The sequence below is a fragment of the Hoplias malabaricus genome, chromosome 11, assembly GCF_029633855.1.
Source record: "Hoplias malabaricus isolate fHopMal1 chromosome 11, fHopMal1.hap1, whole genome shotgun sequence".
NCBI classification, from domain to species: Eukaryota; Metazoa; Chordata; class Actinopteri; order Characiformes; family Erythrinidae; genus Hoplias; species Hoplias malabaricus.
Window position 1 is genome coordinate 14,656,301 of NC_089810.1, and position 27,995 is coordinate 14,684,295.

The 27,995-nt window shown below is 36.6% G+C and overlaps 3 protein-coding genes across 10 annotated transcripts in view; 2 read left to right on the forward strand and 1 right to left on the reverse strand.

The window, feature by feature from the left end:
* The first annotated feature begins 3,394 nt into the window (after positions 1-3,394).
* On the forward strand, positions 3,395-16,446 carry def8 (differentially expressed in FDCP 8 homolog). Of its 5 annotated transcripts, none has more exons than XM_066684931.1 (12): positions 3,395-3,583; positions 5,138-5,260; positions 6,838-6,935; positions 7,777-7,926; positions 8,674-8,815; positions 10,103-10,267; positions 10,486-10,613; positions 11,055-11,168; positions 11,475-11,555; positions 13,527-13,667; positions 14,661-14,770; positions 15,271-16,446. In XM_066684931.1, the coding sequence occupies exons 2-12, from the start codon at positions 5,152-5,154 to the stop codon at positions 15,353-15,355; spliced, it is 1,323 nt and encodes a 440-aa protein (XP_066541028.1). In that variant the 5' UTR covers positions 3,395-3,583; positions 5,138-5,151; the 3' UTR covers positions 15,356-16,446. The 5 variants fall into 5 exon arrangements, with proteins under 5 accessions (XP_066541028.1, XP_066541033.1, XP_066541029.1 ...); XM_066684932.1 differs by having other exon boundaries at positions 3,411-3,450; XM_066684933.1 differs by lacking the exon at positions 3,395-3,583 and adding an exon at positions 3,607-3,697.
* Positions 16,447-17,061: 615 nt separating this feature from the next.
* On the forward strand, positions 17,062-25,662 carry LOC136709242 (mitochondrial inner membrane m-AAA protease component AFG3L1-like). The gene is made up of 16 exons (XM_066684341.1): positions 17,062-17,394; positions 17,815-17,890; positions 18,107-18,175; positions 18,286-18,374; positions 18,915-19,064; positions 19,300-19,374; positions 19,565-19,689; positions 19,958-20,231; positions 20,331-20,468; positions 20,629-20,782; positions 20,923-21,030; positions 21,390-21,515; positions 21,949-22,175; positions 22,868-23,068; positions 23,155-23,349; positions 23,926-25,662. Exons 1-16 carry the CDS (start codon positions 17,308-17,310, stop codon positions 24,139-24,141), a joined length of 2,310 nt encoding a protein of 769 aa, XP_066540438.1. The 5' UTR covers positions 17,062-17,307; the 3' UTR covers positions 24,142-25,662.
* A 17-nt stretch (positions 25,663-25,679) lies between these two features.
* The window catches only part of LOC136709244 (dysbindin domain-containing protein 1-like), a 38,267-nt gene continuing 35,951 nt past the window's right edge, over positions 25,680-27,995 (reverse strand). For 2 of the 4 annotated variants that reach the window (XM_066684345.1, XM_066684347.1), the window contains exon 4: positions 25,683-27,994. In XM_066684345.1, the coding sequence (XP_066540442.1) occupies positions 27,834-27,994 (161 nt within the window). In that variant the 3' untranslated portion in view covers positions 25,683-27,833. Of the gene's footprint in view, position 27,995 lies in introns of all 4 variants that reach the window. The other 2 variants (XM_066684346.1, XM_066684348.1) reach the window with 2 other exon arrangements.

Below are 27,995 nucleotides of genomic sequence, written 5' to 3' on the forward strand. Positions count from 1 at the left end.
TGGAGCAGTAGAAAAGATCACATGCTGACACCCCAGCAGCTTGCACAGCCTACGAAGTAGACACAAACAGAGCAGGCTTTGATAAGAACACTGACCCTTCTGAAATCTTTATAAGCATGGTGCCCTCAGCAAATGTGCTTTATACTTAGAGTTTAATTCCTGTTGCTTTCTTCTTGTTCATGTATAAGGTAAAACTATGTTTACAAACACAGTTTCTCTGTAATTGTGACCCTTATGAATGGAGAAAAAAGTGCATCCTCATTCCCACACAGACTGTACGATCCATTTGAGTATATTAATCTTTGTACACTAAGTTCTGTTTTCCGACTTGACTGCATTCACTGCACTATGTAGGACTCGTAAATCTTAGAGAAATATTCTAGCACTTAGGGTCCTAAAAGTTAATTACAAAGTGGTGGCACATGCCTCTGAAGCACATTACTAGACTAATTTCCTGTAATAAAGAAAAATGGTTGCTAAATCATTCAGGACTGCATTAATGTTAGGCCATTTAGGCTCAAGAACAAATCAATGCCTCAAAGGCAGCCAAGCCATTGAAGATACAAATATTCAGGAGGCAATGTAGAATGAAAATGATTTGGAACAGCAAAAAAAACATCAAATTTGTATTCCCACTTCAAATGTAACAAAGCTAATCGGCTTTTAGAACTTTAACAAACATTTTATTAATGTTTTAGACGCCTCAAGTTTATATTATTTCAGATTGTTTTGCATCTGCACCATTATAAATATTCCTTTTGTTAAAGGTGTGAGAGGCCAAAAATGGGATCAGTCCTATGGATACAGAATTCAGTGAAGCCTTTAATAAATACATTAAAATGTATAGCATACTACTAAATATTACTTATTTAGGCTTTTCAAGCAGGTTCTCTGTCTCTCTTGCTCTCTATTTCTTCTCTCTCTCAGACACACTATAATAAAATAATCAACTTTAAAGCCTTGTAAATACAGGGGTTAGACAATGAAACTGAAACACCTGTCATTTTAGTGTGGGAGGTTTCATGGCTAAATTGGAGCAGCCTGGTGGCCAATCTTCATTAACTGCACATTGCACCAGTAAGAGCATGTGCATCCAATGGTTCAAACATTGTGTCCTGAAGGCGGTGTTGTGTATCAGGATAACAATGCACCAATACACACAGCAAGACTGGTGAAAGACTGGTTTGATGAACACGAAAATGAAATTGAACATCTCCCATGGCCTGCACAGTCACCAGATTATTACTATTATTGGGGTGTTTTGGAGGAGCAAGTCAGGAATCCTTTTCCTCCACCAGCATCACGTAGTGACCTGGCCACTATTCTGCAAAAAGAATGGCTTAAAATCCCTCTGACCACTGTGCAGGACTTCTATATGTCATTCCCAAAACGAACTGACGTTGTATTGGCCGCAAATGGAGACCCTACACCATTCTAATAAATTATTGTGGTCTAAAACCAGGCGTTTCAGTTTCATTGTCCAACCCCTGTACATCTTTGTTCATCACAATTATATATGAAATTATTTCCAAGAAAACAGTAAAAACCTTTTGCCTTTATTTAATATATTTGGATCCCTGAATATGCAGTAAATTGCTGCCTCTTTCTCTACTCTCCCTGCCACTATTCTACCCACTTAGCAGTATTTCAGGATTGGTAAGCAATGGCTGTCTGAATCTATGTTTCTGAAATGGTTTTCAGAACACAAATATTGCGGTGTGGTGTGTTGACTGATTATTTTGCCTGTGATATATCTTCTAGCAATTAATAATAATATATATAATAATAATATAAACAGCTAATTGACACATTATTACAAAATAATTATCAGTTCAGTGTGCGTAAATTATGTTTATGTTGCATAATGAAAACATGATTAGTGACTTCACCTAACTTAAGACTATAAACTTGCAAGGAGTTTCCCAAAATTTTATTCCGATCTATGGGATGCTGACTGGGTGTAGAGCTGATCAACTCAATAAAATTGTTCTCAATCTGTTACATCATGAGTCAATAAGGAACTTCGTGAAAAGGAAAGTAATCTATTATTCAGTCCCATTTAAGTTTAATTGCTTTCTGTGTTCAAAATACTGAACTCACACTGGAGGTATAATGTATAAAAAAAAAACTGCACTTAACAGACTTCAGTTCTAAAGCTGACAATTGTGGGAAATATTGCAGCGCTTTGTTAACATTTTACAACCAGCATTTTTTTACTTTCAGTGACACTACGTCTGTTTACTCGCAATCCACAGCAATACACACAGTAATGTATTTCCCAGGTGAGTATCCCTGAACAGCTGAGAATTGTCCAAAACCCAAATACTATTTGGTCTCCCACTCTATCTATCTACACTTTGTTTACAGTTTATAAATTTGGTATTATATTTTACTGTAGCTATATGGCTTTAGGGCAGCACGGTGGTGCAGCAGGTAGTGTCACACAGCTCCATGGGCCTGGAGGTTGTGGGTTTGATTCCCACTTCGGGTGACTGTCTGTGAGGAGTTGGTGTGTTGTCCGCATGGGTTTACTCCGGGTGCTCCAGTTTTCTAACATAGTCCAAGAAATACATGTTGGTAGGTGGATTGATGACTCAAAAGTGTCCATAGGTGTAAATGTGTACACGTGTGTGTGTGTGTGTGTGTCACCCTGTGAAGGACTAGCGCCCCCTCCAGCATGTTTCTGCCTTGCGCCCAATGATTCTTGGAAGACTCCAGACCCACCTCGACACTCAATTGGATAAACATATATAGACAATGCATCGATGATGAATGAAAATATGGCTTTAACAAAAAAAAAAAAGATTATTTTACATTACAGAGGGACTATCAACACCAAGATAAGACCTGGGGACATTTCTATTGAACAGTTTTCTGGACTTAAATTATCTGGCTTTTTATGTTTTTATTGGTTATTAATGGCTCTTAAGGGGCGGCACGGTGGTGCAGCAGGTAGTGTCACACAGTTCCAGGGGTCTGGAGGTTGTGGGTTCGAGTCCCGCTCCGGGTGACTGTTGGCGTGTTGTCCCTGTGTCTGCGTAGGTTTCCCACGGTCCAAAAACACACGGAAGGTGGATTGGCGACTCAAAAGTGTCCGTATGTGTGAGTGAACGTGTGTGTGTCTGTATTGCCCTGTGAATGACTGGCGCCCCCTCCAGGGCTCTGGACCCACTGTGACCCTGAACTGGATAAGGGTTACAGATAATGAATGAATAATGTCTCTCAGTAATAACACAAAATTAGTTATTATGAGTCAGTCTCGTGTCGTCCAGACGACTGGTGAACTGGTAAAGGGCTAAAACACTATGCAGAAATACAGATGGGCAAGGTAGCAGCCAACGAGTATAAAATGAATCCGTTTATTTACTCACTTCGCACAGCAGAGGTCACTACACATGAACAGCAAACACACGATGCTGTAGCGGAGACTGGAGTCAGAGAATTAACAATGTAATTTAATGATTAATCCTCTTGGTCGATAAGTCATTTCAGTGTAAATAAATATGAGACTCGGTCACTAGCCATTGTTCAGAATCGCCGGAATAATGTCTACATTATTGTGCTGGTGTTAAATCAATATGAGGTAAGAAACCGTGTTGCTGTCGAGTGAATGAAACAGGAGCTGCAGCTAACGAGACTGAAGTGTGCTTCTTTTGCATTTCCGTTCCACCTTAAATGATGCAGCGGTTTCATTAAGGTGTCCTGATACACGGGAATGCGCTCTCAGTTTATAATCCTTATCCTCGAAGTAGCTTGTTGCAATGTTCTGTGGCTTTCTACGGTTTGTTGACATTAGCAGGCTAGTGCTAGCTAACGTTTAGTCTCCTGGAGAAATGTCTTGATTATACCAGTTGACGTTAAAAACATATTAAAATACATGTTTCGTTTTAACCATTCTCTTGTCTCTTTTGGTGTTTCGGTTCGTAAGGATGTTGCTAGCTTTTACTGTTAATGCCTGTCAAATAATGAGCTGGAACTGGGGCTGACATTTAAACGGTGAAAATCAAGTTTATTGTTATTTTTACATTTGTTAACCAGTCCATGGGGTGTTTTTTATGTTAGAACACTTAAATAATGTTAGCAGTCAACAACATGACTGAGCATGTTTCCTCGAAAGACTGACTCGAGCAACCACTTTCAGGTTGGGGTTTTCAAGCTGCATGTAGCTGACATATGGGTGAGAGGATATAGAGGTAGGGACTAGGGCATATTCACGTGCACTGAATTAAGGTGAAGTTGTATAAAAACAGCTAAGACATGTTTATAGAATTAGTGGAGTTTTACAGAGGAAATGCTGCTTCCTGCTGTGCCATTCGGTAATAAAACTAAATATGCTTCCATGGTTGAATTGACTGATTTATTCATTGTTTTAATCTGAATTCTGAATTAACAACATTACCGATTCTTACAAAACGATATTAAAGAGAAATTCCACTGACGTATTCTTTATATTTCTGAATATTCTTAAGTGGTAAACAATGAAATTCTGAGTTGTTTGGTATGACATATTCAATTCTGGAGAATCATACAATTTTATCATCTACAATAAAGCCATTTTATTTGCTCTTGAATTAGGTTTAAATATTGAAAAGTTGCCAAAATACCCATTTCTGTGGTTCAGAAAATGGAGCTAATAAGCATTAAAACATATATTCATAACCATCACAGCATCTCATATAACCCCAGCAAAATGAACAGTTCATTTCATGTCATTTGTCGTTTTCTATGGTGTGATTTTGTTATCAAAATTTAATTTAATTTCAATACCTTATGTATCTGTTATGACTGTTATGACAGTGCTACTACATAACACACACACACACAGTCAGGAGTTTGTTTAAGCTTCAAATAATACAAATGAATTTGGCTTGAATTATGGCCTTACAAATTAGTACATAATTTGTACAGATGAGCACCTGTCAAAAGAGGCATGTCATGAAAGACAGCTTCCACAAAAGGTGATAAGTAAGAGTTGCTTATAAAAGACAAATGCGTTGTTTAGAAAGTTCAAGCTCATGTATTACATCTATTACATACACCCGACATTTGTTCTTTAGTATGTAGAAATACAATATTGAAATACTCAAATACTGGTCTGCATTTTATCAGTTAGTGACTGTACATTTGTGCTCTACAGGTGTAACCAGTGATATGGAATACGATGAGAGACTTGCACGTTTTCGCCAAGGTCATGTCAACCCCTTTGATAGGGATGAAAATGATGGTTCTACAGAAAAGAAGGAAACTCCTACAAAACATGGTGAGTGATTTGTCATGTTTAGAAAGCAAGAAATGAAAGTGGAGTGTCTTGAAACTTTTAATAGGAAATAATTTAGCATATGAGGACCTTTAACTTAATGTTTGGTTTAGTCTTTTAAAAGGCTGGAAGTACACTGTTTCCAAAAAATGTAACGTTAATAAAAGTGATTCAGATTTTTCTTACCCTAAAATAAAGCCAAGAAAAGTGCCTCCATAAGTGAAATGATTTTGTTTGTCACATTTTAACAGACAAATCACGTGTCAAGTTAAGCACATGACTATCATGTCACTGTTCTTGAGACTTCCATTCATGGTCTGAATACAAAGTGTACACTACAACGTTTTATTGAAGAATATAACAATTAGTTATTACTGAGGTAGCATTTAGTACCATCAACTAAACTTTATTTTATGAATGCTTGCTCTTTCAAATTCGAAAATGAAATTATTCCAGGATCAGATACTATTGTTTAACTTGACAACTAATGAGGAGACAACATTTAATGCTTAGTATGTGTTAGAAGGATGTGAGAAAAAGAAGAGTGAAGTGAAATAGGAACATGGTCATTGAAACAGGAACAGTGGTGCTTCCTGTTTGACACTGCTCTGCGCTGTGACTGGTCAGATGTGTTTGTTGAGGGTTCTATAAAGACTGAGAGCAAACCGCACTTTACTAAATTAACTGGAACTGGTAGTTGAATGTGCCTCTAGTGCAAAGCGTTGCCGAACATTTGACATCATGCTGTGCTGTGAAATCTATGCAGGTATGAATCAACTTACTAGTTGGATGCTTTGTTTAATGATGCATAGCTTTGTTTTGGTTAGCATAATACCGCAGTGGCTAAGCTTCCATTAATTAACATCCTCCCCCCAATATTGGCCGTACATCTACCTGTATTATTGCTTAACCTGTCCACTGGTTATTAGCTCACTTATTGTGACCTTATTGCAGTTCTGCAGACGTAGAGGTTTTTTTTTATTCAAGTAAGTGTTTCCAATCAGCAGATTGATTTCATTCTCTTCAGTTAGCATTTATCAAGGTCTCTTTAAATAAAGGATTAGTTGATCACAAGAATATACAGTCTCTTGTTTTGATGATGAATTGAGGATAGGCATATTTAAAATAGCTATTCAAAGAGACTTCTTTTTGATCACGCAATACGGCTTTAATTCAGGTTTATTCTTGGCTTATCTTTTACCTTAGAACTCCAAAAATATGTTGAGCTTATTACACCCTTCGTATGATTTTATTTGCATACAATTGTCATCACTAGTTGTTTCATGTGATTTTATTGCCTACTTAAGTTAATGCTAGCCACAATTCTTAGTTATCTTATCAGTAATGTTCCATTTTCAGAGCCATTGAAAATAGTCAGAAACTACTTGAAAACATTCTTGCTGGAGTTAATCATTATTTCAAGGTGTGGTTTTAGTGGAAAACTATGTAACAGGCTATGTTCTTTCAGTAAGGTGTGCTGCTGTAGGCATGGTTTATTTCAGCTAACAAAGTAGGGGATTAGGTGGTTTGGGTGATTTAAAGGTGGGTTAAAGAGCTGAATCACTGTGCTGTCTCCACAGAAGTGAGGCCGGAACTGTTCTCTACTGAGACCAAGAGCCAAAGCTCTGATCGGGCCATGGATCTGGGGCTGGCCGAGGACCATTTCTCTCGACCTGTGGTATGTAATTTACTCTTTTCTGCATCTTGCTAATGCACAATAAATAGCTTTAAAACTGACTCTGAATGTTTCACTAATGGCATCAAAAACAAAGGTTTTGGTTTAGCTTTTTCAAGAAGGGAAAGCCGCTTGTGTTTTCTAGCACTGACATATGTGCATGCGATATCAAGTTTAACGGTCACTGTAGTTAGTAATGATTTTAAATAAATCCTCATGTTTTGTCAGTAATTTACAGCAAAGGTGAATATGAGCAAATATACCTTTACATAGGCATATAGTACTTAAAGGCTGTTTTGAATAAAACTGAACACCTGTCCATTCTCTCAGCTCCACTGACAATTACAGGAGCACTCTGTAGTTTTACAATTACAAGCTGTTGTCCACCTGTTGCTCTGCATATGTAGTTTGCCCACTTTCACTCTATTCTTTAGTTCTCCACCACAAAACATATATTATTATTGCGATGGATCATTCTCAGGACTGCAGTGACACAGAAGTAGTCGTGTGTTTGTTTGGGTTGTGCTGCTTTGAGTGGATAAGTGTCACTGCTAGACTGAGAATGGTCCACCCACCAATAATACTTAGTGAAGAGTGTCCTGTGAACAGCATCCTGTGTTCACTGATGAAGGACTAGAAGACGGCTAACACAAGCTGTGTAGAAACAGATAATATACTGTCTCTGACTTTATTTTTATAAGGTGAACCAAAATGCAGTTGTGTCAGTTAGAGTGGACAGTGAGTGGAGACATAGACTCCAGCATCACTATATATATATATATATATCACTGTTTATATTGATGTAATTATTCACAAAAGTAAGGCTGTTTTTATGTGTTTTGAGGGTTCTTTTGTGGCTTCAGACATCGAGCAGCTGAAGCAAGCGATAGAGGAGTGTAAAAGGCTGATCTTAGAGCTACCAGAGCATTCAGAGAGACAGAAGGACACTGTTGTAAAACTCATTCACCTGCGCCTCAAACTACAGGAACTCAAGGTAAGTCAAATGGCTTTACAAACATACATATATAAATCTTCTTATTTTACAAAACTTGCCTTTATTTTGATGCAACTGATTTCCTAGGGAGAATCTGATGTTTTTACCAGTCTGTAGGCAGCATATGTTTCAGAAGATTAACAAAGGGCTTACCACATGAAACACTGAAAACAATGGAGACATTTTCTTCTGCAAATGCTCAGTCAGGCCTAATGTAAAATTCTTTGCATTATGTTGTATTGGAGGTCATACAATTGAATAATTTTTGTTGATTTTTGTGTGGTGTTTTACAGTGACATGCCTTAAAAGTTATTTAATGCTGTTTGTAACAGTCACATGTTAATAATCCTGACTTTGTATTGCATTAGATAGTTATTCCAATCATGCTGTTATTTGTAAGAAAAAATCTGAATTGTACCAAATCAATCAAATTGATTCAAACAGAAGTTTTGGTGAAATTTTGATTTCAAAATCCATTTAATTATGTCCTTAGGAATAATCAAGTATTTATGAGGTCAGAGATAATGTATGTAGACTCTAGTTGCCATTCATGTTTAGTATTGGGAACACTTATCCAGTTCAAAGTCACAGTAGGTCCGGAGCCTACCTGGAATTACAGGGCACAAGGCAGGAACACACCCTGGAGGGGGCACCAGTGCCTCGCAGGGCAACACACACTCACATATTTGTGTTGGAAACAATTTTGTGCAGTATTGTTCAAAGGGCATTGGTCATGTTTTTCAATAGGATCCAGAAGAGGATGAGCCCAACCTGCGGGTCTTACTGGAACATCGCTTCTCTAAGGAGAAGAGCAAGAGTGTCAAACAAACATGTGACAAATGTAGCACAATCATCTGGGGCCTCATTCAAACATGGTACACCTGCACAGGTCAGATTATTGCAACTTCTTTCCTTTTTACCTTTTGAATCTTTTGAACAGTACTCAGATGCAGGGAAGAGTGACACTTCAAAATTAAGATGTCAATGTATTTCACTTACATATACTGTTAGAAAACTGTCAAGATGGTGGTACCCTCAAAAGTACATTACTGTACCTTCAGTTAGGTAACACAATTGTAGCTTATTCTCCAGGACTCTTTATTCTGTTATTTTCTATATTATGTCCTTTTATTTTACACAGTTCTATAATGAAATATTGAAATATTACAAATATTCACCTCTCTTTCTGGAGAAGAGAATGTAATGTATATTTATCTTTTATGAGAGTGTATGCAGAGTTTGACTTAGAATAAAAATACATTTATTCCATTTGCATTTGTAATTTGGTGTATGAATATATTTAATTTACACAAAGATTAAAGTGCAGTAAAAATGTAGATTGAAATGTACAGTGTTAACATCACTTACAACATGTTTTTAACCTTCTTGCTCAGTTCTCTGTTAGTCAGAGTAAAAATACATATTATGTGAAGGAAACACATCATATTACCTTCCCGTCCTGTATTGGGTTTCATTTACAAATTAGACTTTTCTGATTTTCTGTTTTTTGGTTAAATAAAAACACTTCTGAGACAGTCCTTGTGATAGTTCTGGGCGTGATACTGCTGGCAAGACACTGGTGGTTAGAACTAAAAGACACTAAAAGATTAAAACAGTCTTCATATCTCATTCTTCCACTCTGTAATACTCTATACATTTAAACTTGTATAGTATTTTGAAAGCGTTCTAAAACTTTTTTGTTCAGGCCCGTGTAACAAATGCAATGAAGAGGAACCACCACCATAAAAAAAAGCCAGTGTTAACTTTCATGTTTCAGAAAATATCAAGGACCTCTTCTTTCAGTTCTGTTGTCTCAAATGTCCATTTACATGCTTTAAAGAAGCTTTCCCCTGAATGGTTGCATTGGGGAACTAAAGAAGAGTCACAAGGCAGTTGTTTTACCTTCTTAGTCTCATGGCAGTGGTTGCTGGGCAACACAGCCAACCAGTTGTGTTCCACTTTCTGTTTTGCTGATTGATCTGAAGCAAGACACTTCTTCTATTCTTTTATTTTCATACATATTCAATCATATCGATAGTTGATTTTTTTGTAACCGGGGATCATCTGTGGTCAAATGTTAAGTGTGTGTTCTTTAATTTGTTTGATGTTTGTCATTAACCTATATATAATTAAAGTTTATAAGTGTGAACAATTCTTTTATGTTCATTCCACTTAGGGTGTTACTATCGTTGCCATAGTAAGTGTATGAACCTCATCACTAAGCCATGTGTAAGGTCTAAAGTGAGCCACCAGTCCGAGTACGAACTGAACATCTGCCCAGAAATTGGCTTGGACAAACAAGACTACAGGTGTGCTGAGTGCAGAGCCCCCATTTCACTCAGTAAGTGTTAACCATGTTAAGGATCAGAACAGGATCTATAATGATGAGATAATTTTAGAGGCTGGCCTAGGTCTAATTTTATTATATATTAACATTTCATTATATTGAGAATAATTATACCTTTGGAAGGCTAGGTATGAAATTTGTTCATTGTTATGTTTTCAAGGCTGTACTCTAGATATGTGATGCGTGATGTGATTACATACTTTGTCCTTTAGGGGGCGTACCTAGTGAGGCGAGACAGTGTGACTACACTGGGCAGTATTACTGCAGCAGCTGCCACTGGAATGACAGTGCCATTATTCCTGCTCGTGTCATCCACAACTGGGAGTTTGAACCTAAGAAGGTAAATGTTAAATGGCTCCTATAATAATATAAAAAACAATTCCTCCCATTTTAATCACAGTCTTAGTTTGCTTATATTCACTAAAAGTCATGAACCTTTAACCCTGGTTGTTTTATGAATGAGTCATGAAATACAAAGAATAACAGTTACATATCAGTATTAAAAGCATATTAAAATTCACATAAAATCACACAAATTTTGACTACTGGTCAAAACATAGTTTCAGGTATATATATATTTCCATGTTTTAGTCAAATGACAAATAAAACAAATGAAAAGCCAATATTGCTCACTATATTACATATTCTAATCTGTTGCCAAGCAAGATTTTTATTTCTTCATTTGTTTAAGGTTGTGGTTATTATTAAACTAAGAGGAGAATATGGTAGGCCTGCTGTATGTGCACTGTGAGTGCCCTCTTGACTGCTTTATTGTTTACAGGTGTGTCGATCATCCATGCGTTATCTGGCTCTCATGATCTCACGACCTGTGCTGAAACTGAAGGAGATAAATCCACTACTCTTTAACTTTGTGGAGGAACTGGTGGAAATCAGAGTGAGTGTCTTGTTCATTGTAGAAATAATATATATAATTTATTCAGACCAGCATTAAAGTGCTCTAATTGGAATATAGAATATAATATTTTGATTTACAATACAGAAAATTTATACAGTTATTCTTTTATGTTTGGACATCAATAGTAAGTCAAACAGAATCTAGTATTTTAAATAAAGCACTGCTGACTTGGACTGCCACCGAAAATAGCCACTTTATATAAAACCTGGTAACTTTAAAAGAAGTCTTTCTTTTTGCTGTGTAATATGCTGTGATTATTTTGTCTCTTTTTTTCCCCAATTCCAGAAGTTACGTCAGGACATATTGCTGATGAAACCTTACTTTATCACCTGTAAAGAGGCAATGGAGGCTAGGCTGCTGCTGCATGTAGGTTCTGCTGAGAGCTTAAAAAATAATATATAATTTGCCCTAGTTGTGCTATATTTGATTTGTATTTTTGTGGGGAAGGAGAAATATAATCTGGTGCCTGGTTATGATACTGGAATTGGAGAATGGCAAACTGTACATGAAGCAGCACTGCCCTCTTCTGGTGCTGTGGAGAGGTGAATTGTAACACAGTGACTACCCTCATATTCGGTTGTTTTCACACACTAGGTCAAGCAGACATGTAATCCACAGCCTTTGAGTTTGTTAAGTAATGTTAACACTATTATGTAAGACTTTCTATTATTTCCAGGAAATAGTTATTCAAGTGAGAGCAGGGAGTATTATAACGACCGGAGCTAAGAATAAACAAAAAAGAGCATCAGCTAAATACCAGAAATGTAGGCTAAATATACATTTATTTTATTTAGAGGCACAAGATTTTGTTCCCTTAATGAAAATATGTTAAATTGTGCAAACCTTAAAGTAATGGGAGGCATTTAACATGAGTCAAGCTCTAAATATTAAAGGAACACTAGAAGCACTTTTCCACCAATGAGGAACCGAACGGTTCCTGTTCACAAACCTTATTTGGAAACTTTTAGCATGTTTCCATGGACATACAGTACTGTACAAAAGTTTTAGGCACCAGAGATTATGAAATTTAAAAAGCTATTTATCTGAGCAGTTAGTGTTTTTTGCTAAACAACAAACAAACAAACAAACAACAAATAACACCCAACATTAGAATAAAACCAAATAACATTATTCCAGTAAGTGTGATATTCTGTGTGTGAATGTGTTGATTTAACATTTTCAAGTCTCTCCTCGTGGAGTCCGTATTATTTGAGGTTATCATCCAATACCTAGTTTAAGCGGTTAATAAATAATGATTTTAAATAATGTGTGCTGTTGATTTAACAAATTCATGCAGTCAAGGAAAAACCTGAATAAATCATTGTTCTTCAAACTCACATCTACTTTATAGAAAAATAATTCTTTTAAAATTGTTTATTTTATATTATTATTTTTTTGTATTTACTGTGATTATATATAGCTTTATACAATAACCACGCTTACTGAGAAGGCATTAGTTTAATTACATATAATTATCTTAGGTGCCTAAGACAGTACTCTATATTAGTTTCACAGACAGAAAATTTAATACCTATCAGGAATGGTTCTTCAGCCATGATATCGTCCGTGGATGTGTTGAGGTGCAGAAAGTCCAGAAAGAGATTGGAACCTCAAATACAGTGTTATCAGACAGAGGACACAGTAATTTAAAACGTATTATATAAACATGAATATGCTCCATATGTGCATGTTTCTGGGGCTGCATTTAGTGCAACACAGCACATCAGCTACTTTTCCTTGCTGTTCACGAGCTCAGCAGGTTTATACAAGTGTATCATATATCACTGCCCCCCACTGATGACTTATCCTTGCATGCTATCTAAATGTAAAAACACGGGCCGGTTCGCTGTTCTAAGAATCAGGAATGGAGTTAATTTGGTGGAAAAGCACTAAAGGTAAGCTTTGGGTTATTTGCTCCTGAGGCTCCTTCTAGTGCAGTTAATTTTCACCACACTGAAATCAATATGGAGTGTGAGGGAAGTGAGGTGGTTTCCTACCCTTCTCCAAAAGTTACATAGTGCAGTTTCTGCAGAACTGAGCCTGGAGTAACAGCAGAGGCTCTATTCTCCCTATTACAGTTCAGTGAAGCATTACAATGAATTTGAAGCAGAATTGTAAGGTAAAATTATTACCGAATGTTCCTTTAAGGGAGGGGGATGGCAAATGTATCAGGTCTTATTGTTAAAGTTGGATAATTGTGCACCATAAATAATAGGCACTAATTAAAAAAGGACAAAGAAAAAATTTTGTTGTGTGAATGCACATTTCAATATATGAGTAAGATGTAAAGGCCCCATTATCTTGACTTATTTCTATTAATGTCAACTTCTTGCACAGCTCCAGGATCGTCAGCACTTCGTAGAGAATGATGACATGTACAGTCTACAGGACCTGATTGATATCTCCAGTGGTCGTCTCAGCTGCTCTCTTACTGAGATTCACACTACCTTTGCCAAGCACATTAAACTGGACTGTGAGGTGAGGGACCTACTGGGTAAATTCAGTGTATGACAGAGTGCATAGTGGTGTATTGTAGAAGTCTGCACTGAAGATAATATTTGGACTTAAAAGCACTTGTATTTTATTATATGCATTTATAATGGGAAAACAATTGGCTTTGTTTACTATACTTCTAAGAAGGCTCTTCAAGGGTTCTTCAGTTAAGACAGTGTTTGTGTACAGACACATGGACACTCAAAAAATCATACTTACTCTATCCTTTGCATCATGAAAGTGTTGCTCAGATCCATGAGAAACGTATAGGGCTGTATATATATAGCATCTTTTTGAAAATCATTCTATACAGCACTGAAAAAGGTACTACTATTGTTACAGTGTAAACTTATAACGTTCATTCAATCTTTGTCTGTAACTGCTTATCCAGTTCAGGGTTGAGGTGGGCCCAGAGTATAAGGGGAACACACCCTGGTGGGGGCATCAGACCATAGCAGGGCCATACACACATTCACTCACCGCTATGGATACTTTTGAGTAGCCAACGTAAGTTTTTGTACTGTGGGAGGAAACAGGATCACCCGGAGGAAACCCACACAGATACAGGGAGAACACACCAAACTCCTCACAGACACTGTCATTACTGAAAGACCCTTGGAGAATCATCTTTTCAAAGAAAATCTATAAAACTGGGTTTGAAACAACCAATGACCTGATTAAATTAAAGGCAGTTAAACATGACAGCACCATGCTACCACTCAGAAAACTGAAAACATCCATCTCCCCCATCAGCCCCACCCTAAGCATATTTCAAAAGTCAGAAAAGCCAAGTGTTTTTTGAAATTTCCTGTGGGCCCAGTAAATTTCTATGTATACACCTTTCTATCACACAGAATTTTAAATATTTTTAATATTTAATTATTAGGTTCTATTATGTTTTCCCCATCAATTCTCAAAAAAGGTCTAGAATATTCACATTTCTTTGATTTATCTTGCCCCTCTCATTTTTCTTTTCAGAGGTGCCAAGCCAAAGGTTTCGTCTGTGAGCTCTGCAAGGAAGGTGACATTCTTTTCCCATTTGACAGCCACACCTCTGTGTGCCATGAGTGCTCTGCTGTTTTCCACAGGTCAGTTTTCAGTTGTATCAGATGACTGTTATGCTTATGTTATGCTTAATTTGTAAAGATCCTGCCTTTTTAGGAGGTTTAGCTACATAAGCTTTCATTCAGAATTTTATTACAGCAAAAGTCTACAGCAATTCAGACCAGAAAACTTGAAAGCTACTTATGGAAAGCTGCCATCAACATTCATAGCTTTTATTGTAGATTAATAGAATTATGAATAAATTATAATTTTTAGATTGGAAAAAATACACAAGACATTTTTAAAGCTTTGTATCGATTTGAGAATTTCTTATGTTAGCACTGACCAATAACTTTTAGTCAATTATGAGGAAACATTGTATTTTAATCTTAACAGTGTAATTTGTGCTGTATGTACACTTTTGTTGTAATTAACTCCTTGCATGGTTAATGAACATAACCTCAATTTTGTTTACCTTGAATAAATACCTGTATTCTGATAAAAGAAAAAAGTCACTTACTGATATAATTTAAATGCTTCTCAGGGACTGTTATTATGACAACTCGACGTCCTGTCCACGATGTGCCAGAATGACAGAGCGTAAACAGGAGGAGCCAGTGGAGCTGTAGAGCAGCAGCTGGCAGTGATACAACTCGTCACTGTGACCGCACTAAAATATGTGCTAAAACTGACATTGTGAGCATGCTTACATTGCAGGACTGGAGCATTTCTGGCTTTCCTGTAACCTTGGCTTCTCTTTATCTGTTGTCTTAATAATTGTCTTGTGGTTTTGTGCCATGCTTGCATCTTTGATGATTTGCTACACTACAACATAATTGTTGACTTGAAAGCAGACAAGACACTCAGTGAGAGAAGTTATAAGTCATCAGTTAAACATGTATAAGGACTTATTAGCCTTGCTTGCACTTACATATATGCAAGATATCCTACTAAAAACAACTAAAATCCAAAAACAAAACATTACAAGCATTGTGAAACTTGAATACCATTGAACACTACGAGTGTTAGGAAGGTTTAAAGTTAGGCCCTGAATAACTGCTTATTATAACGATCATGGATATGATACTAAATATGAATTGTCTGATATATAATTTAAAGCAGTTTATTGCAATGTGTCATAATATGATTCTGTGTTTACACCTTCATTGTACCTAGTGGGGTACTGTGTATGTGTAGAGGCATATTTAAAATGATGCAAGCACAAGATCTTCACTAAGGCATTCCCTCAGATTTTCACACATTGTCCAACTGACAAATATGGCCAGAAATGCAAAAACAACAACAAAACGAACAAAAAGCATATATGCAGCATCAATTTGGAGAATACAATTGTTACTGGTATGATTTTAATGTGTAAAAAATAAGGGTTGTTACATTTAATGTATGTCATACACCTTATAAAAGTTTATCTTATAATATTTAAGGTATATGACAGTGATATTCAGGAGTCTGTACAGTCTGTCTTTGTGAGTTTTTCGTATTAGTCAGTATATTTTCATTTTGGGGCTGGAGATTCCTCAGAATGGATCATGTTTATGCACTTTATAATGCTGTGTTATGTTTCAGCATGTTATTTGTTTTATTTTTCCTGTAACAACTATAACAGAGACCTTGTGTTGTCAAGTGTTGTGAAGTTACATTTACATCTGTAAAATGTAATGCTAGTAACATCCTGACATCCAACAAATAAAAAGATAAACTAACAGCATTAAATGTGCCCTGGGTTTTTGCAGTCACCCAAACTTAATTGGTATTTTATCATGCTGTGTTGCATCTAGAAAGAAAATTTAAATCCTTTTCAATACAAAGAAACTGTAACAATACATTCAGTTTAATGTTACGTTTGATTCACAATAACGTACTTCGTTTTACAATACACACAAAAGCCCACAATTAACCAAACAATATTTGACAATAAACTACAAAGGTTTTAAAAGAGTCGCACGCAATGTGTGCTGGGGGCTACTTTGCATGATATTGCATACTCAAATATCTGAAAAACTTTTGGTAATACGATTGAGGATGAATCACAGATTTCACGACTTGTTACATAATATTCCACACTTAAGGGGTTGGGCTGAGCAAATAATGTTAGGTAAAATCATGTAAGTCCCGACATACTGTGCTGGATCAGAGCGGTGGGTTAAGTAATCACTTTAGCGTGGGAAAATTGATGAATGGTTGGATGACTGAGGTATGGATTGTTTCAACCACTTGCTGTGGTTGGGCTGTGACGTCACAGAGCAGGAGCTCAGCGGCCTTTAGAGGAGCTCTGAACTCTGGTCACTGCCTGATCACAAATAGAGTGCAATAAAGAGTCACAGATAATAACTTTTTTTTGTAGGGGGTGTGTGTTGTATAACAGTTAATAATGACAAGGAGTGAATAAAAAAGGATTAAGGCGGCGTAGTTCGTGTTTTGCGGGTCGTGCAGGCAGAACTGGGACATCCCGAGAACGTTTGTTTACAAACCCTTTGTGCACGACTGAAGCGTGGACTTTATATTGTTCTTTTAGTTTTTCTCCTTGTAAATACAACATAAACTGGGCCACGGCCGAAGAATGGTTCGCCTGCTGCGATGTGTGAAGTTCTGCTCAAATTTCTGGAGCCCAGGGAACTGTATGTTCAACATCAACACAAACATCAGGGTAAGACTTCTTCCTTTATTTCTGGATGAGATCCACACACTTCCTTGGCTCCAGCTAAGTGTATACAACTTTTGCCTGGATTTACAAGGCTGATCTAAGGCATTACCTTAAAACGACACCTTTAATCCAAATTTATTAATCATTTCCCACGACCTGTTTACTAGGTTGCTTTATCAGAAAATGCACAAATTAGCGTGTATAGATCTGCATATATATCGGTGATACTAAAGTATATTATAGGTTTCCAGATATATTTTTTGTATTGTAACAAACAATAAACATAAAGCTGGATTTACCCTCATCATATTGCTTAGTGTAGAGTGATATTCCATATAAATCATATTGCACTTCTAAGGATTAGTTAGTTCATTTATTTAAACGTTTTTGTTTGTTTGTTTGTTTGTTTGCATGTTTTCACAGAATATTTTCCTGAAACGAATGAAAAATGAAGAATTTCTGTCACATTTAAGTGCCTTCTCAAGCAAACCACCCAAAGGTATATATTATATTTTAGCCAACTTAAAAGAAACTGGGATAATCTGTTAGATATATAATGAACATTTGGTCCTTTGTTCTGTTTCACTCCATATTTCACTCCATATTTTGTAATTTGGAAGAGTAATTTGTAAAGGGTTTTCAGTTATTTAAAGATTTTTGATTGGTTTATTCTGTGAAAGTATTTTTGCTTATTTATTTATTCTTAATTTCTCAGGATTTGAGAAATTCTTTCCAAAGAACGAAGGTGGCCCCCGTGTTAACAGGTCAGCTGCTGAACCTAGATGTAAGTGTGTGTACAATCAATACTGTACGTTTTTTAATCAAGTATGACATTTCTAGCATCATCATTTTAATATGTGATATAGATATTAATGCTTTATATGCTCCTTTTAGCCACCCAGCCTCAAAAAAACAGCAGTGGAGGTAGAAAAGATGGAGGTGGTAAAAAGGAAGATGACAGTCGGTGGTCCCGTATGCTCAGAGTAAATTTCACTTTTTTAATCATAATACAATATTTAGGGCAGTAGAAGATAGCTGTCACAGTTGGGATGCTCTGATATGGGAAATGTGGTATGATGAGCATAACATGCATGTCTTCTGTTGCAAATAAAGATACCAGTACACAGACATTTTCTAAAATATTTTTCTTTAAGGTATTAGGTGACTGGTTGGTGGTTGTTGTTCTTTTCTAAACCCGTCCAATAGACAGGCTTAAATATGATATTACATTTTACTTTTTAATGGCCATAATTACAATTTACTGAAGTATTTAGTTGATTTAAAGTGTATGTGAATTGTATTAAAAGTTTTGTGATTGGAATGAATATGTGCATATCAATATTTTGAATATCGAGTATAAGAAAAATTCCAAATAACCTTCAACATATTCATAAATTAAATGAACATAGCAGTCTGTTTAACTAAGTAGGTTACCGTAGACATGCATTTGTTTTTAAAAGTTTGTTACGGCTAACAACTTTTCACGGCATAAACCCCTTGCCTTGCTTTCCATTATGTAATAGGGGGACTTCCCATGGAATGAGAAGGAATTCAGGAATATCATTATTGCAGGAGCTGGAATGTTGGCAGCATTCCTTTACTTGCACTTCAGAGAAACAGGAAGAGAGATATCCTGGAGGGATTTTGTTAATTGTTATCTTGCTAAAGGACTGGTAAGAAACAATTTATTTAAAATTTAAACAATGACATTACTACCCTTAGTGCTGCAACACTCAGTTAATTTCATGTAATAATTTGTGAACAGGATTTAATTTTATTCACACAAACACTATGATATAATCAGATTCCATTTATACTTTTTGAGAATTTCTGTGAATCATTGCCCAGAAAAGTTTTATTTTTGTTATTTTGTTGTGGATTTTTATGGTGAATGCACTTTATTTTCAGGTTGAACGTCTGGAAGTGGTTAACAAGCAATATGTGAGAGTGCTTCCTGCACCAGGAATAAACACTTCAGAAGTGGTGAGTAAAATATTATGAGAAAGAATAATATATATTATACAATGGTTAATGGAGACAATATAAACATATTTATTGAAAACTATGGATAAAGTTTTTAGTTTTTATAGCTAGCTTTGAACTTTTTTTAAAATCAGATAAGTTAGACCAACACATGCAAATTAAGATTTCAATCCATACTGTTTCCTTTCAGAATTATGTTTGGTTCAATATTGGCACTGTTGACACATTTGAGAAAAATCTGGAGCAAGCAGAGCGTGAGCTTGGTTGGGATGATCCACAGAAACTTCCAGTGGTGTACAGCACTGAGAATGACGGGTGAGTACATCAGGGCTGGTATGAACTGGTTATGACTTGGGCAATTTATGTGATAATGTACTTTATGATTGGAAATCTGTTGGTATTTCATATACGGTTTATTTTAAAACACTTTTTAAAGGGCATTCTTTAACTTACTCCTTTGCACTGGTTACTTTTGTTTTTTTACATATAAGTAAATGAAACAGACTTTTTCTGATAATTTTATTACACTCAGAGAGTTGCATCATACAATGCTAACACTTTTGCCTCAATTACACTTCACCAGGTCATTTCTAATGAAAATCATTCCAACTGTTGTGGTGGTGGGCTTCTTGCTCCTTACCCTGAGACGTGGACCATCAGCAAGAGGGAATGTGGGCAAGGCATCGAACAACCCCTTAAGCATGACTGAATCCACAGCGAAATTAATCAAAGATAATATTAATGTCAGGTTCCGAGATATTGCTGGATGTGAGGAGGCCAAGGTCGAGATCTTAGAGTTTGTTAATTTCTTGAAGTACCCAGAACAATACCTGGATCTTGGAGCCAAAATTCCAAAGGTAATATATACAGTGTTTTTATCAAAGCAATCAGGATTTGTCATAATTTATAGTCTTTATCTTTAATTGCTTTTTATTCTTTTGTTGATATGCTTTCAGGGTGCAATATTGTCAGGGCCGCCTGGCACAGGAAAGACTTTGCTGGCTAAAGCTACTGCTGGAGAGGCTGGGGTTCCTTTTATTTCAGTCAATGGCTCTGAGTTTCTGGAGATGTTTGTTGGTGTCGGGGCTGCGCGGGTGAGAACTTTTCTTTATATCACAAGTGGTTAGTCTGACGTTTGGCATGACACTGGCATGTCAGTCAGTGGTTAATTTTACAACTGCAAAAGCCTCAGAATTAAATTTGCTCATTGTCATTGTCGTAATTTTCCATTAACCTGCTTGTTATATGTTGCAGGTGAGGGATATGTTTGCCATAGCCAGAAAACATGCTCCCTGTATTATCTTTATTGATGAAATTGATGCTGTGGGCAAAAAGAGAGGTGGAGGGAACTTTGGTGGACAGAATGAGCAGGAGAATACACTCAACCAGCTGCTAGTGGAGATGGATGGTAAGATATAGGTTCAGTTGCTATTTCAGGTTATATCATATGCTGCATTTCTGTGTGTGTCTGACACTCTGACTTGCTGTAACTCCTTTTTAAAAAATACCACTATATTGAGGCCTAATGTTGGGCTGTTCCCCATTTAGGTTTCAACAGCAGCACTAATGTGGTGGTAATGGCAGCCACTAACCGAGTGGATGTTTTAGATCCAGCCCTTTTAAGACCTGGCAGATTTGACAGGCAGATCTACATAGGTATGACATCAGTTCTAACTTTTATTTTTCTAATATTGTTCCAGGTGCAGTTTTAATAGGTTATTAGGTTTATTGGGTTCCACTGGTCAAGTAAAATGTTTCGTTGGTTTTCAAAGAGGAAACAAGTACATTTCCTCCAGAACACACTTCACACATTTTAATGTATGAAAAATAAATTAAGATGAGTTTAGTAGACAGTGACAGTAACTATTCTTAGAGCCATTGTGTAAACAATGGCTTAAAATCTGACAATTGTCCCAAAGTTTTACATAATTCAGATTCCATGAAGTGCCTGCCTTTCTTTATTTCATTAAACATAATTTTGTTTTCCTCCTCCTCAAAATGTCTTTCTTATACAGGACCTCCAGATATTAAAGGGAGGGCATCCATCTTTAAAGTACATTTGCGACCAGTGAAGCTGGACTCTAGCTTGACCACAGATGCCTTGGCCAGAAAAATGGCAGCTCTCACACCTGGCTTCACTGGTGAGATAACAGTGTAAACTTCCATTTTCTTTAAAATTTCCCATGGTTAATATTTTCATAGTAGCATTATAAATTTATTTGACACAAAACTGACAAGGTTCTTGTCAGAGAAACATACATTTTACCTATTCCTGAAAGCATTAAATAGATCTTTGGTGAATCATGAATGAAAACATTTTTTAGCTTTATCACATCATTCATCAGAATGCAAATGATAATCAAATCCTACTGAATTATGGTCACTGCAGTCACACTTCCTTTGTTCCAGACTATTGCAGAAACATTATACTTTCAAGAATAATACAGAAGAAAAATCAGATAATATCTGGGATACTTGTGTAATTTAGAATTCTTGTCATACATTGTATCTCTTTGACAACTGAGCCAGTTTTTATATATCAGCAATAATATCAACATAAATGTCTTCCTACAGGGGCTGATATTGCTAACGTGTGTAATGAAGCAGCGCTCATTGCTGCCCGCCACTTGTGTCCAGCTGTGAACTCTGTGCACTTTGAGCAGGCCATTGAAAGGGTGATAGGAGGTCTGGAAAAGAAGACTCAGGTGCTGCAAGCTGCTGAGAAAACTACTGTAGCATACCATGAGGCTGGCCATGCTGTGGCGGGCTGGTTTCTAGAACATGCAGACCCACTGCTAAAGGTACATGTGGTTAATACGTTTTTGGCAGTCATTCTAGACATATACTTGACAACAGACAGATAAACAGTTGTGTCAGTTGTTGTAGCCCTTGCACTTCTCTAATGCTAATTTGTAATAGGAGTCTATAATAGTAAATGAACTTGTTTAATATATAAAATAAAACTGTGGCAAACTTTAATAGACAGACATTTGCTCTATCCTAGCCTTTGTATTCCTTTGTAGTTGCTGTATCCAAAATCTCCACCTTGTAGATCATACATTTCTTTAATTTTATTTCCGTGTACAATACATTGACTTGTTTTAACTACACAAAAAAAGTTCCCACAGCCCATGCTGTTTGTATAACCGGTTAAACTTATATAAAATTATGTAACTGTATAATCGGATTTGAGAAAGCATTCCCAGATTTTTTTTCCTGTAACTGGAAAGATTTAATCTTCTTTACTTAAAGATTATTTTTCTTGGTCTTGGTGCCCTGGTGTGAGTTTGTACATTTTCACTAGATACAGAGCGCAGGGAATGGTAGCAATTATGTTTTGTTTTTGTCATTCAGCACAGCAATATAAATATCCCTTGTGATTGATAATATTCATGCAGTGACAGAATCTATTATAGTTCAATTTTTTTTCCTACTGTTATTTACAAGCCAGGATTTTTTTCTTGTGCCTTTGTTTTATCTTTTGATGTTACAGGTGTCAATCATTCCTCGAGGAAAGGGACTGGGCTATGCACAGTATCTTCCAAAGGAGCAGTACTTGTTCACACAAGAACAATTGTTTGACCGAATGTGCATGATGCTGGGAGGGCGTGTAGCAGAGCAGGTGTTTTTTGGCAGAATCACTACAGGTGCCCAGGATGACTTGAGAAAAGTCACACAATCTGCCTATGCTCAGGTAACTGTCTGTTTGTTAACCGAGTTCCTTAAGCTATTCGATGTCTAGTTTCTTCCAATAACACATTGCCTTTTTTTTGTACACAGATAATGCAGTTTGGAATGAGTGACGTGGTCGGCCATATGGCATTCGATTTGTCACAGCAGGACAATCTATTATCAGAGAAGCCCTACAGTGAGGCCACTGCTCAGCTCATAGATCAGGAAGTGAGGACTCTCATTAGTAAGGCCTTTGAGAGGACCCATCAACTCATCACAGAGAAACGAGAGCTGGTGGAACAGGTAAGCAGCAGACAGCAGGTGAGGACAGGCAGACTTTAAGTGTAACTGTGGATCTGTGTTTATTCACCAGTAAATGGGTTCATTGATTTGTGTGAGTTTTTTTAAGTGCTGTTGCCCTTTTCTTTACTCACAAAGAGATTTCCAGAAAAAAAAAGTTATGCTGTTTCTTATTAGATATGCTCCAATGGCTGTTTAAATGGCAGGGAAACTCGATCCCTTGTGTAATGATTACAATGGGAAAATACACTAATATTTAATCATCAGTGTGTTATGTGAAGCTTGCAATCACAATTTTCAGCATAAATTAAAGTTCAAAGTGAGTTCATAAGTTCAAAGTTTATTTTTAAATGATTTTGCTTACAATTTACACAAAGTGGATATCCCCTTTGTTGCTACAGTGAGAAGTTCTTATCCAGATATTTCACTCATTAAAATGTAAGACAGTTTGGATATAAGCAAATCCACCACTGGTACATAGGAACATTACATTTTTTTGCAGTTTACCTTAATTTCAGATTAAGTCTGATCATAGCTAACAGTGAATGATTGAGCATAATTTCCTCATTGACTTCTTAGGTGGGGAAACGTCTTCTGGAAAAAGAATTTCTGGAAAAGGAAGACATGTTGGATCTGTTGGGTCCAAGGCCCTTTGGGGAGAAGTCTACATATGAGGAGTTTGTTGAGGAAACGGGTAACTACGAAGAAGACACCAGTCTACCCGAGGGTCTGAAAAACTGGAACCAGAGCAAGGGCGGTATGTCACAGGAGCAAAAACAGGCAGTATACTTATAGACTCTGGAGCTCAGTATATTTTGGTGGAGGTCAATGGTGGAAAAGAGGTTCAGGTATTGAGACTAAGACCAAAATTACAGATTAATTGTTTGTGAGTAAGTAGTCATGTATGGAGTGATGAGATTCCTCCATTGAAATGTGCATTTGTATTTGGTATGTTGCTTTGGTAGTTTTATGGAATTCTAAAAACAAAAATTCCTTTTTAATGGGGGCTTTTGGGGACCCTAGAGGGGCTTTCAGGATTTTTCTGAAAGCTAGCTTTAACTCTAGGATGCAATAAACCTCATTCTGTAGTCAGTTCTATAAGGGCTATAAGGCAATAATTGCTGCCACTTTAATTTCTTTCATTCTTACTTTTGTTTACAGAAGTAAAAATTGGGATTATTTAAGTGTCTTTACTCGAGAAATAATTGGAAACATTGGATTAGTCTACATGTAAAACATTTCAGTGCTGAGTGTGATATTTCATTGCTTGACTCAATGGGTTTATTGCATTTCAGGCCGTAGGTGCTATTTTGCCTTGAATACTATCACTGAGGTGTATAGACTGGTTAGTCTTTAGTCCAAATGTAAAATGCTACAGGGTTGTATTAATTGTATGTTGTGCAGGAGGTTTAAAGAACTGTAATGGAATTGTTGGTGTCACTGTTAGACATGAATGTTTTTATACAATTTGAACTTGAGATGAGAATTGTGAGTAGCAAAGTCAATGAATTGACTTTTTGTGAATGCACTTTGTAATTTAAGTGTTTCTGGGCATCAATTGGTTTTTGTAAACATTCTGGCACATCATCAAAGCGAAGAAAGTGCTGATCTGATGAGATGCTGTAAATGGTCATGTGTATTTTAATGGAATGTTTACTTTGTTCTTAAGCTTTTCTGTACTTGTATGACTTTTGGCTTCTACTTTATAGATGTTGTCTTGAAAGAAAAACTGGGATTCTTCTCAGTTAAAAATATGCAGTATTTTAGAGGCGCACATCTTGGAATCGTGTCTGTTACTTTACTACTATGAAAATCTGTTGTGCTGTTTTCTTCTCTGAGTATTAATTCAGATACTAGTGCCTACAAATAGAGGGTCTCATGTCCTATATGGACTCTCAGAAGGTGATAACTACCCTGATTCAAAAGACTTTCAAGTATATTTGGAAGTAGACCTAGGATTTCCTGCATGTGTTGGGTTTTCTGTCTGGGATCTTCAAATAATGTCTACCTCACTGTGGCTCATTTTGTCTATTTGTTCTTGTCTTTTAATCTTGGACTGACTGCCTTTACAGATATTACCTTTTCATACTAATTTGCTCAATTCTTTTGATCTAGCTGCTGAAACAGAATAAAAATAATTCCTGTTATTTTGGGACATTCTAGTTTTTGGAATGTTTTTTTTATGTGTAGTGAAAATATAAATATAAATACATAAATACATCTAGTGAAAGAATAAGTTGTTAAAGGTTTATTTGGACTTTAGAGGCTTTTTTATTTTGTGGCCTTGTGCAGGGTATTGTACTGTCAGACATGTGAAAATGCAATGCATTAATAATAAAAATTAAATATATAAATATATTCTGTTGAATTTCTTCTTTTTTTATCCTTTGCTGCAGTGTTTACACTTAACAACTGGGTCAGTGGGGGTAAATGTACTGTGGGGACATTTTGACCTACATATGCTGTATCTATTCACATGATTATGTAACAACACCATAAATTCTGCAACTCAAATATTACCAGTGACAAAAATGTACTAATTTATTATAGCTAACTTGACATTTAGAACTCCAGCTTTAATTTGGTTCATTCTTTGTGTCTTTGGATTGATCTGCAGTGGAAAATGGAGCTTCTCGCTGACAGTAGCAGTATTTTGTAGTCTCTTTTGCTTGAGTGTAGAGTTTAGACTTTTGTGTTATGCAACAGGAAGGCTGAAGATGTTCTTGCTATCGCAGACAAAACAAAATCAACTGAATTAGTATGTTACAACAGGACTTGGGGTGCTTCAGCAACCACCTGTATAAACCCAACAAAATGATCAAAAACCTTTAAATATCATTAATTAACTTTAGAGTAGCTTTTTAAAGTTTGTTCACAAATGTTCAGCTTTCTACATTATATCAATTCTTCTGTCCTATTTTTACTGATCCCTGGAGAAAATGCACTGATTTAAGTGATGGTCTCGTCAGTTCTTGGAATTCTACTGAGTGTAAAATGCAAAATGCATTCTCATATCAAAATAATTACACTTAATAGTTCATTGAACACCTCTGCAGCTTTTTTAACCATCTGCTTGAAATGCATGAAGATGTGATAGTGTTGAGTCAGGGTCATTAGGAGCTGAGAATGCACAAAAATGTGCAGTGCTCTCCAGTACAGTGATCAATAGGGCAGAGTTTGTTTTTCTTTCAAACTAAAATAATTCTCGCAGTGGGTTTTTCTTAATCCAACAAAATGAATTAAAAATTCTTTAAAATAGAAATCTTTTTAATGTTATAATTAGTAATGTAAATAGTGTCATTTCTATTTTGAACATTTTAGCAATAATTAGGGCAAATGCCAAGATTTAATATCAGGAAAAACCCTAAATGAAACAGGCTCCAACTACTCACACAACAATTATTAAACACACATGAAATCCGGTAGGATTTTTCCGTTCCAAACCCAGTGATTGAAAGGAAGTGTCTAGCAGAAAATAATAATATTTTTGCCTGGAAAATGTAAAGTTTATTTTATTTTGGTGGGTTTGCAAGTCTTTATTTTCTAAATTAATATGTATTGTGGATTACAGAGAATTCATCAAAAAGTTTATTAGAATCTTGGTATCTAAGGCTCTAGTTTATTGGAATTTGTACCTTACACCATAATTACACTAGAGGTCTCCCTTAGATTCTCTTCTGCCTTGTTAATGGTGCATATTCACAGCCATCCATCATAGTGGTTCATTATGTTACATTCTTTAAAGGCAAAAAATGTACAATGATTAGTTTTTGGCTTGTCATTCAAAAACACAAAAATGTGCATGTTTTCGCTGCTCTTCTTTACATTCCTTCATTACCGTTTTTAAGTGAACTTTAGGGTTCTCCTAGGACTCCTCTGTATCTGTCTGTAATTTAGAGAGGTATGAAAATCAGACCGAATTTCTATAACACAAAACTGAAACCAGACAAAGGAGGAATTAATGAGCCTAATTAAATGTGGATTATTGAGAGAGATGGTTGTATTAGTATCCGTCTGTAGTTCTCCCATAGTTCCTGCAGTGACATGGTTCATATGGATGCAACAGGGAAAGCACACATTAGTCTCTTTAGCACCATTTGATCTCTATGTCCCATTGGCCCATCTGTATGGTGTTCAGTGGGGTGGTGTCCACTCAGGGCAGTGTGGTCCATATCAGGGTGTTGATGCTCTCAGGGCCATTTGGACCATTTCTGTGTATCAATGGTCTCAGTGCTGTTCAAGCCAGTCCAGCGTGTGCTGCTTTTATCAGGGCTTTTTGTGCCTTTTCAGTGTGTGTTTATGGTCTCAGGACTTCTGGTGTGTTGGTGCCATCAGGGTGTTTTTGAGCCAATACAGTGTTGTTGTTGTTGATGTTCTCAGGAAGGGTTCAGTGAGTTAGTGCCCTGAGGGTTGTTGGTGTTTTGAGCCTGTTTGGTGTGTCAGTGCCCTGAGGACTGTCTGGGCCAGTTCAGTGTATGGTGCTGCTCTCAGGGCTGTTTGGGCCGGTCCAGCTTGCGGTGAGGGTCAGTGCTGTCTGAGTCACTGTGATGCTTTCTGTCTCTTGCTGGTTCACTCTTACTGCAGCGTGTCCATGAGGGAGAGCGCATGTAGCCCCCTCGGTGCAGTGGAGGGGGATGGTGGTGGTGACC